Below are 9,995 nucleotides of genomic sequence, written 5' to 3'. Positions count from 1 at the left end.
TAAGTTAAATAAATTTAAATTATAGTAAAAACAAATTTATCTAATGGTGACATGTGTAACCATTTAATTGGTGAATTAAATTGTATTTAGGCCCAAATTGACTGAATTTATAAATATTGAGGACCAAATGTGTTAATTGCCATATCATCCTTCTATTAAAAATTAACGGCAATAATTTAAATAGTTTGATGGTCTGATTGACAAAATTGAAAGATCGGTAGCAAAAATCAAAGGGCTAAATAGTTTAATGTTCAATGGTATAATTTACCCTTAATTTTAACTTATTACACTATATTTTGTTTTTTTTTCTAATATAGCGATAGATGATCAAAATAGAAACAAAACGTTTCGTTGGACATAATTTAAAAAGAAATAGTTAAGTGAGTAAAATAGAAACAAAGTAATAAATGGCTGGCTAAATAAGTAGTTTACCCTAAGTTTAATCATTAATGGTGTAGTTTAATTTAATCTTAAAATTACGGCGTATTTAGATTTAAAACACCGTATAATTTTCCCTTTTAAAAGTTGCCGACCCGCTCTCATCTACGCCGAGCAACCGCTGCTCTGTCCAAAGCGTCGTCTTTCTCTTCCTCTAATTTTATCCCTTTCTCATTCCTCCGTTTCCTCCCCCGTCCCTGATCCAAACCCTCTTTTTCCTTTAGTTCCCGACGGCCCGGGGAGTTAAATAAGGTATTTTTGAAACCCTAAACTTAAATTGAAGATTTATACTTTAATCATGAAATTTTGAGTAACGTTTGCTTTGGATTATCTGATATTTGCTAGTGTTGTGTTCTCTGTTTTCGATCCTACCGCTCATCCCTCGTCTTCTTGTCCGGTGCCCAACGCAAGCCCTCTATTGCCTTCAAGCTTCCGACAGACCAGGGAATATAATCAGGTAATTTTTGAAACCCTAAACCTAATTTGAATATATCTTTCTACTCAAGTCACGGAATTAGGATTTATTTGGTATCTGCATCATCGCCACTCTGCTATATTTGTTTTTATGTTTTCGACCCTGATGCTTACCCCTCTCCTACTCCTCCAGTGCCTGACGGAAGCCGCCTCTTGCTTTCTAGTTTCCGATTGACCAGGGAATCAAGTAAGGTAATTTTTGGAACCCAAAACCTAAGTTGGAAGATTATTCTACTTGAGTCGGATTTGTAGTTATCTAGTCTCTGCATAAGTGTACTATTTATTTTCTTCTGTTATCAATCCTACTGATTTTTACTCCTTCTCTGTTTACATTGTTGAGAAGATCTTTTCATGAAGCTATTGGTTTACTGGAAATAATGGACCTTTATTGCCTCTATTTTCTGTTACACTGCAATTTGCGGCAGCAACCTGCTGCAATTGATGTCAAATTTGTCACACAGCTACATTGTTCTTTAGTGGTAGCTGACAGCACTGCAACTGTGAAATAGAGGGCAAGACCACCTCAATTGAAGCATTGTTACTGATTTGTATTTCGTTTGACACTAGATTCATCTTTGAAACAGTTTACTGATTTGTATTTCCTTTGAATTGGATTCAGCTATGGAGGTTGACCATTACAGCATCTTGGGTTTACCTTCGGGCGAGGAAGGAGCCAATTTGACCAAAAAAGAAATTACCAAGGCTTATAGAGAAAAAGCCCGTGATCTTCATCCTGATAAGCGAAAAGATGATCCGAATGCCCATGAAAACTTTATAAAGCTCAAATCCTCGTATGAAATTCTTGTTGACGACAAAGCTCGTAAGCTCTTCGATGATCTTCTCCGGGTGAAACGTGAACAGCAGCGTCGTTTTGCACAGCAAGATACAAAGCGAAGGAAAATGATGTCAGATTTGGAAGATCGAGAACGTGCTTCTTTTGCTCCGGATCCTGCTGTAACTGCTAAAGAGGAAGAAGAGAGGATTGCTAGGAAATTAAAAGAGGAAATTGCAAGGATCCGTGCAATGCACGCTGCTAGTAAGGGTGCTGGTATGGGTAGGGGCTCAGGTTCAGGCTTTAATCAAGACAAGGTTGGGAGAGAAGGGAATAATGAGGGTGGGGCTAGTGGGGAGTTGGATAAAGAGAAGGTTTTAAAGGTTTCTTGGGAAAGAATTGGGGAGGGTTATACAGCAGAGAAGCTAAGGCAATTGTTTTCCGGGTTCGGGGAAGTGGAGGATATTGTAATCAAAAGCTCAAAGAAAAAAGGGTCTGCTCTAGTAGTCATGGCTACTAAAGAAGCAGCTGTAAGTGAGATTTCTTTCGTGTCATCTTATTTTAGTTCTGTTGTTTTATTTTATTCAACTATTTTATTTCTTTTCAGGTTGCTGCTACGGGAAGCGTTATTGGGGATCTGCACAATCCATTGCTGGTCGTGCCTCTTAAACCGGCAATTGTTGCAGATTTTTTAGCTCCCCGGAAGGCCGAGGAACCTGATCGTTTCAGTAATCTGGTTGGGGCTGGTTTCCAAGCTTTTGAAGATTCTGTTTTATCCAAACTGAAAAAGGTATGACCTTGCTGCAGTATATTAATAATATTAAGTTTGGTAATTAGAGATGTTCATTAAACTATTGTTTTCTCATTAAATTTATTGTTAAATTTGCACTATCTGACTTTTGATTCGGTTTATGATCAGGCTGCCGAAAAACAACAGAAGTGATGTAGAAAAGGCCTTGAAGTTTAAAATTACATTTTGACTATACATGCAGCAACAGTGGTGATGGACGAGGGGAATGACGAGGGATGAGGGAGATCAACATAGGATTTTTTTTTAAATAACATAGGAAAATTTGAAAGTATTATATATTTTACATATTATATTATATAACGTGTAGGGTGTTGTACACGTGAAATTATTTTAACATTTCACGTTTGTTTCTAAAACAACTAATGCCGAGGGACCATTAGTGTATACTTTGCCCAGATTATATTGTTTTATAGATTTTTAAAATTTTATAAAGACGACATGTGTCATTTAATAGCATAATTTAATGACGATAATGGTTCAGTTTGAAACTTGGATAGTTCGAAAAATAATTCAATTGTTTAAGCATTAAAATAGAAAAAGTATATAATTTAAACACTTATTTTTTTTATTAAGTCATTTATTTATTATGATTAATCGACATTGTTTGAATGAAATTTTAGTGAAATTAAATACATAAATAATCTAAAAAGGATATATTATTAGCCGCTCCAAATTTTCAGGAGCCAGGGTTTCATATTTTTCTAAGGTTTTTGTATGAAATTCGATGTGTCGTCAGAGCATGAATTGCTGGGGTTTGCTCCGGTGGTCTTGAAAGGACGGGATCCCCGATTCCAGCGGAGAGTCTAAGGCTAAAAAAGAAGTTCATAAATGAAGTGGACGTAAAATCTGTTGGGGATGACTCGGTTGAGACTTCACGTTTGGGTGTGAGGAGAATCAGGTGGTTGTGAAGGAAGTGACGATGGTGGATGTAGGAGGTACTGACTCTAGAGTGGATAACAAGGGACAAAACAACATAAGCGTTCCTAACGGGGGTAGCCTAAAGTCGTATGCAGCAATGCTTAAGGGAGCCTCTTCTGATAGACAGTCGGCGGACGCGGATTTCCTGGGCTGCGAAGTGATACTACAGGACGATGATGTCATTGTTGATAGAAAAGGACCTTACCCCATGGTTCACTTTTCTGATCGCGTGCATGATGCTATTGACTCGAATATGAAGAAAACAATAATAGTTCGACTTTTGGGGAGGAGGATCGACTATAGAGTCTTCTGGAATAAGATCATGTCGCTCTGGTAATTGCAGGGGAAGTTTCAATTGGTGGACCTTGAGAACGAGTATTATATTGTCCGTTTCAAAAAGGAATACTATTACACGAAAGCTTTGATGGAAGGGTCGTGGGTGATTTTTGGGAGCTTCTTGATCGTGCAACCATGGAGTCGAAATTTCAATACTTCTGATAAGTATCCATCGCAGGTTATTGCATGGGTTTGCCTTCTTGGCTTCCCATATCGTTATTATTCTAAATTGTTATTTCGTATGATCGCCTCGAAAATTGAGAGGGTTATCAAAATCGACTATAACTCGAACATTGGGGAGAGGGGCAAGTTTGCGAGATTGGTTGTGGTGGTAGATCTTAACAAACCATTGCTTCCGTGCTTCGAAATTGATGGGTTCGTTCAACGTTTGGAATATGAGGGTCTACCGCAAATTTGTTTTCACTGTAGGATGTGTGGGCACTCAAAGGTGGAGTGTGATAAGAGACGAGGGTGTTTCTAACTCTGCAGAAATGATTAATGAAGCAACGATACATCATCATGAGACAATAGAACGAAGTCATGACCTTTATGGCCCTTGGATAGTGGCTATAAATCGTAAACAAAGGCCACGACAAGCTAAGGAAAAACCAACGGTGAAGTTGGTGCTTCGGGGGTTAGAACTTCTTCAAGGTCCATGGTCTTGTTGGGAAATAAAACGAGTAACGAGTAATTTCCCTATAACCAGATTAGTGAGAATGCGAAATAAAAGCGGAAAAATAATACCTGAAATTGATAACGGAGTTCAGCCAATTTGCTTACATCTCCAGACTACTGCAGATCTTTTACTAAGAGAGAAAATTTACAGGTGTTTACAAAACACTCACTACTCACAAGAAAGCTCTCTAGTATTGGGAGAAAGAAATGATTTTTGGGATGATTTTGAAGTTAAATGAGGTAGGGTATTTATAGTTGAAGCTTAGGGACTAATTCTATAATTACCCTAAAATACAATGGTTGAATTTTGTAATTATCCCTTGGTAATTTCAACTAAAACAACCACCTTATTTTGAATTCAAAGCAGCCCCTTAATTTGAAAATCAACCAGCTCCTTAGTTTGAAAATCAACCGACCTTCTAGAATTTCAACAATCTCCCACTTGAAGACTGATTTTAATCTGTCTTCACACCTTGATCAATGCAGCAGTATTTCTGGTCTTGTTACTCTAGCATGCCAACTGAAGCTGAACACAACTTCAGTTTGTCCGTAATCACCGTCTTTGTTAACATGTCTGTCGGATTTTGAGCTCCACTAATCTTTTCAACTTTCAAAATCCCATCTTCCAGAAGAGACATGATAAAATGATATTGCAATTGTATGTGCTTCGTCCTGGAATGAAAAGATGGATTTTTTGCTAGATGGATAGCACTTTGACTGTCGTAATACAAGACATTGTTTTATTGTTTCTTGCCTAACTCTTCCAAGAAACTTTGGAGCCAAACCATCTCCTTGCTGGCTTCCGTAACAACGACATATTCTGATTCAGTTGTGGAGAGAGCAACTATCTTCTGTAGTTGAGAAACCCAACTCACTTTAGTACCTCCTAGAGTATAGACATACCCTGTAGTGCTCATTCTGATGTCAACATTTTCGGCTAAGTCAGCATCTACATAGCATGTCAGTATCGTATCTCCACCTTTGAAACAAAGTGCTTTGTTTGTAGTACCCCACAGATATATGAGGATCCATTTGACTGTTTCCCAGTGTACCTTGCTCGAATTATTCATGTACCTGCTAACAGCTCCCACTGCTTGAGCAATATCTGGTATGGTACAAACCATGGCATACATTAGACTTCCAATTGTTGAGGCATACGACACCTTCACCATGTGTGCACGTTCTTCTTCCGTCTTTGGTGACTGTTCTTTGGAGAGTCTAAAATAAACACCTAAAGGTGTACTTACTGGTTTAGCATCTTGCATGTTGAACCTGGAGAGTACTTTGTTGATGTACTCAGCCTGTGATAACATCAAAGTCCCCGACTTTGTGTCTCTCTTGATCCTAATCACAAGAATCTGCTTTGCAGCGCCCAAATCCTTCATAGCAAACTGCTTCGACAATTTTTGCTTCAAGTGTATAATCTCTTGCATGTTTGAGCCTGCAACGAGCATGTCATCAACGTACAACAATAAAATAATAAAGCTATTGTCGAACCTCTTTATGTAGCAACAATGATCTGCTTGGCATCTGGTAAAACCACTGCTACCCATGAAGCTATCAAACTTCTTGTACCATTATCTAGGAGCTTGTTTTAAACCATACAAGCTCTTCTTCAACCTGTATACCAGGTTTTTCTTGCCTGGCTTTATGAAGCCTTCTGGCTGCCTCATATAGATTTCTTCCTCCAAATCATCATGAAGGAAAGCTGTCTTTACATCTAACTGCTCAAGATGTAAATTCTCTACAGCTACAATTTTCAATACCAGTCTGATTGTAGACAACTTCACGACTGGAGAGAAAATTTCATTGTAGTCAATACTTTTTTTTTGTTGAAAACCTTTGACAACCAATCTTGCTTTATAGCGTTTGCTCCCATCGTGCTCTTCTTTGATCCTGTAAATCCACTTGTTATGGAGCGCTCTCTTGCATGGTGGTAATTCAGCTAATTCCCACGTATGATTTGACATAAGCGAGTCCATCTCATCTTTCATTGAAGACTCTCACTTGACTGAATCCTCCACCTGTATTGCTTCATCATAGCACTCTGGTTCACCATTGTCAGTCAGCAACAAGTAGTGCAAAGAAGACGAATATTGTTGGGTTGGTTTAGGAATTCTGGAGGAGCGTCTCAGTTTTGGTGTACGTGGTTCTTCTTGAACTGCTTCAGGATTGATCTGAACATCATTTCCAGAAATCTCCTCGAACTCAGCAAATTCCTTTGTTTCAGCTTCGGTATTGGAGCTACTTGATTCTATGGTTGACCTGTCTTTGTAAATCACATTCTCATTGAAAATGACATCTCTGCTTCTAATGATCACCCGATTTTCATAGTCCCAAAACCGGTAACCGAACTCATCACCGCCATAACCAACAAATGCACATTTGTTGGACTTGGCATCAAGTTTACTTCTTTCAGCAGAATCTATGTGTACATAAGAAATACAACCAAACACTCTTAAGTGTGAAAGGTTTATTTATTTCTTGCTCCAAACTTCCTCTGGTATTCTGCCATCCAAAGGAACTGAAGGCCCACGGTTGATCAGGTAAGCTGCAGAGTTGATAGCTTCATCCCATATAAATTTGGGCAATCCGGCATGTATCCTCATGCTACTGGCACGTTCATTCAGAGTTCTGTTCATGCGCTCTGCTACGCCATTTTGTTGTGGTGTCATGAGAACTGTTGTCTCCATCTTGATCTCATTGCTTGAGTAAAATTCTCTGAATCTGCTATTTTTGTACTCTCCTCCATTGTCAGACCTCAGCCGCTTGACTTTCAAACCAGTCTCATTTTTCACCATGGCCTTCCATTTTCTGAAGGTATCAAAGACTTCTGATTTCTTCTTCAGAAAATAAACTCACACCTTCCTTGTAGAATCATCGATGAATGTGACATAATATAGTTAGCCTACAAAAGATAGAACTGGAGATGGTCCCCATACATCAGTATGAACCAACTCTAACTTTTCTGCCTTGGGTGTCTTGCCAGTCTTTGCAAAACTGACTTTCTTTTGTTTGCCAAAGATGCAATCCTCGTATAGTCCGACATCTACATTCTTTAGATCCTGCAGCTTCCTTTTTGATAAAAGTGTCTTCATCCATTTCTCGCTCATATGACCAAGCCTTTGTTGTCATATGTTTGATTTTCCATCAGCATCTGTTACTGCAATGATATTCTCTAAATTTGAGGTTACATAGAGAGTACCAGTCTTCTTACCATGAGCAATGACGAGTGCTCCTTTGGTAATCTTCCATTCACAGCCTGAAAAGGTTGTACAATATCCTTCTCCATCAAGTTGTCCAATAAAAATCAGATTTCTTTTGAGGCCAGGAATATGTCTCACTCCTGTCAGCTTCCAGGTGGTCTGGTTTGGCAGCTTTAGTCGAATGTCTCCTTTTCCGACGATCTTCAAGGTTTCATCATCAGCTAGATGAACCTTCCCAAAATCACCACTGGCATAGTTCTCTATGATTTCTTGGCATGGTGTGGAGTGGAAAGATGTCCCTGAATCCAAGATCCATGATTCAATCGGACTGTTGACGCTTAGAATCATGGCATCACCTGTCTCATCTGTCATGTTGGCAGATTCCTGTGCACCGGTATCTTTCTTCAGTGCTCGACAGTCTCTTTTAAAGTGACCATTCTTGCCGTAGTTATAACAGGTAAAATCTTTCTTTCCCGTTCTTGATTTTCCCCTTCTGGATTTGGATCTGCCACGATTTGAATTTCTTTCTGAAGTTCTCCCTATGGACTCCGAGTGCAAAGGCTGAGGAGGTTGATGCTTCACCCGATTGTCTCCGTCGAATTTCTTCACTCAATACCAGATCCCGAACATCGTCGAATTTTAATTTGTTGTTTCCCGATGAGCTGCTGACTGCTGTAACAGTAGCATTCTAAATGTCTGGTAGAGATTATAAGAGAATTAAAGCTTGAACTTCATCATCGAATTCAATTTCTATGGAACTCAACTGGGTTGTGATTGTGTTGAGTTCATTCAGGTGTTGAACCACTGATGCCCCTTCCGTCATCCGCAAATTGAATAATAGTCTCATCAAATGAAATTTGTTTGAGGCCGATGGCTTCTCATACATACTGGAGAGAGCCGCCATAAGACCCGCCGTGGTCTTTTCCTTTGCTATGTTGAAAGCAACATTGCGTGACAGCGTCAGTCGGATAACTCCGAGGGCTTATCTGTCGAGAAGAGCCCAGTCTTCATTCTTCATGCCCTCAGGTTGTTTTCCTAAGAGAGATTGATATAGATTTTTCTGGTATAAAAAATCTTCAATCTGCATCTTCCAAAAACCAAAGTCCGTACCATCGAACTTTTCAATTTTCACATTCCCTTCGTCTGCAGCTATCGCTCCCACTCGAATCTGGCTTCTTTGGATCGTTTCTGACAATTTGTGCGAACCACCGTGTATTATAACACCTCCGTCGACAAATTTGTATAGCCAATAAATTTTTTACTATTCACAAAATTCACTATTCATGTGAATAGTAATGAATAGTAACCTCGCAAAAAATTGACAAAATTCACAACCAAAAGCTCTGATTACCAGTTGTTGGGAAATAAAACGAGTAACGAGTAATTTCCCTATAACCATATTAGTGAGAATGCGAAATAAAAGCGAAAAAATAATACACGAAATTGATAACGGAGTTCAGCCAATTTGCTTACGTCTCCAGACTGCTGCAGATCTTTTACTAAGAGAGAAAATTTACAGGTGTTTACAAAACACTCACTACTCAAAAGAAAGCTCTCTAGTATTAGGAGAAAGAAATGATTTTTGGGATGATTTTGAAGCTAAATGAGCTAGGGTATTTATAGTTGAAGCTTAGGGACTAATTCTATAATTACCCTAAAATACAATGGTTGAATTTTGTAATTATCCCTTGACAATTTAAACTAAAACAGCCACCCTATTTTGAATTCAAAACATCCCCTTAATTTGAAAATCAACCAGCTCCTTAGTTTGAAAATCAATCGGCCTTCTAGAATTTGAAAGTCATGACCTTTATGGCCCTTGGATAGTGGCTATAAATCGTAAACAAAGACCACAACAAGCTAAGGAAAAACCAACGGTGAAGTTGGTGCTTCGGGGGTTAGAACTTCTTCAAGGTCCAGGGTCCTTGCTCAGGAAGAACCAGTCTTTAATGATGAAAACACGAATCCAAATATTGTTGAACAAGGGGCAAAGGCGAATATTGAAATGGGGTAACAATCGTAATAAAGGTAAGGGGTGGCTTCGACCTCGGACAAAAGGAATGGTGGAACTGGACGCTCATCGAATGGAGCGGGGGTGGTCATTAAGGATGCTATGGTTAGGAAACCATTGGGAGAGAGACGAGAGCCTATTGTTTCGAATACGTTAGTAGCATTACCAAATATAAATTGGGGAGCAGACATGGTGCGCTTCATTCCCTGTTGGAGGGACCCTTCTGTCAAAATTCAGTCACGGGTTGCTACAAGGAGAATCACTTAGCGGTATCCATTAAAGATGGTTCACTTAATAATCGTTTGGACAGGAGGGGCAAGGGGGTTTCGCCTCAGTCGATTTCTTTGTCGAATG

General features: G+C 39.1%; 1 protein-coding gene across 1 annotated transcript; it reads left to right on the top strand.

Moving 5' to 3' along the window:
* The first annotated feature begins 525 nt into the window (after window positions 1-525).
* LOC120176999 (dnaJ homolog subfamily C member 17-like) lies at window positions 526-2,865 on the top strand. The gene is made up of 6 exons (XM_039183269.1): window positions 526-690; window positions 784-895; window positions 1,046-1,104; window positions 1,526-2,214; window positions 2,292-2,474; window positions 2,604-2,865. The coding sequence occupies exons 4-6, from the start codon at window positions 1,534-1,536 to the stop codon at window positions 2,625-2,627; spliced, it is 888 nt and encodes a 295-aa protein (XP_039039200.1). The 5' UTR covers window positions 526-690; window positions 784-895; window positions 1,046-1,104; window positions 1,526-1,533; the 3' UTR covers window positions 2,628-2,865.
* Window positions 2,866-9,995: the final 7,130 nt, after the last annotated feature.

The sequence above is a fragment of the Hibiscus syriacus genome, unplaced genomic scaffold (genome assembly GCF_006381635.1).
Source record: "Hibiscus syriacus cultivar Baekdansim isolate YM2019G1 unplaced genomic scaffold, ASM638163v2 tig00112276_pilon, whole genome shotgun sequence".
Taxonomy (NCBI): domain Eukaryota; kingdom Viridiplantae; phylum Streptophyta; class Magnoliopsida; order Malvales; family Malvaceae; genus Hibiscus; species Hibiscus syriacus.
The sequence above is the reverse complement of the archived record's forward strand: the minus strand, read 5'-3'. Positions and strand labels throughout refer to the sequence as shown.

Coding starts and splice junctions, on each gene's coding strand:
- LOC120176999 (XM_039183269.1), top strand. CDS start 1,534: ATGGAGGTTGACCATTACAGCATCTTGGGTTTACCTTCGGGCGAGGAA. Junction 2,215..2,291: donor TGGCTACTAAAGAAGCAGCT/GTAAGTGAGATT, acceptor ATTTCTTTTCAG/GTTGCTGCTACGGGAAGCGT. Junction 2,475..2,603: donor TTTTATCCAAACTGAAAAAG/GTATGACCTTGC, acceptor GTTTATGATCAG/GCTGCCGAAAAACAACAGAA.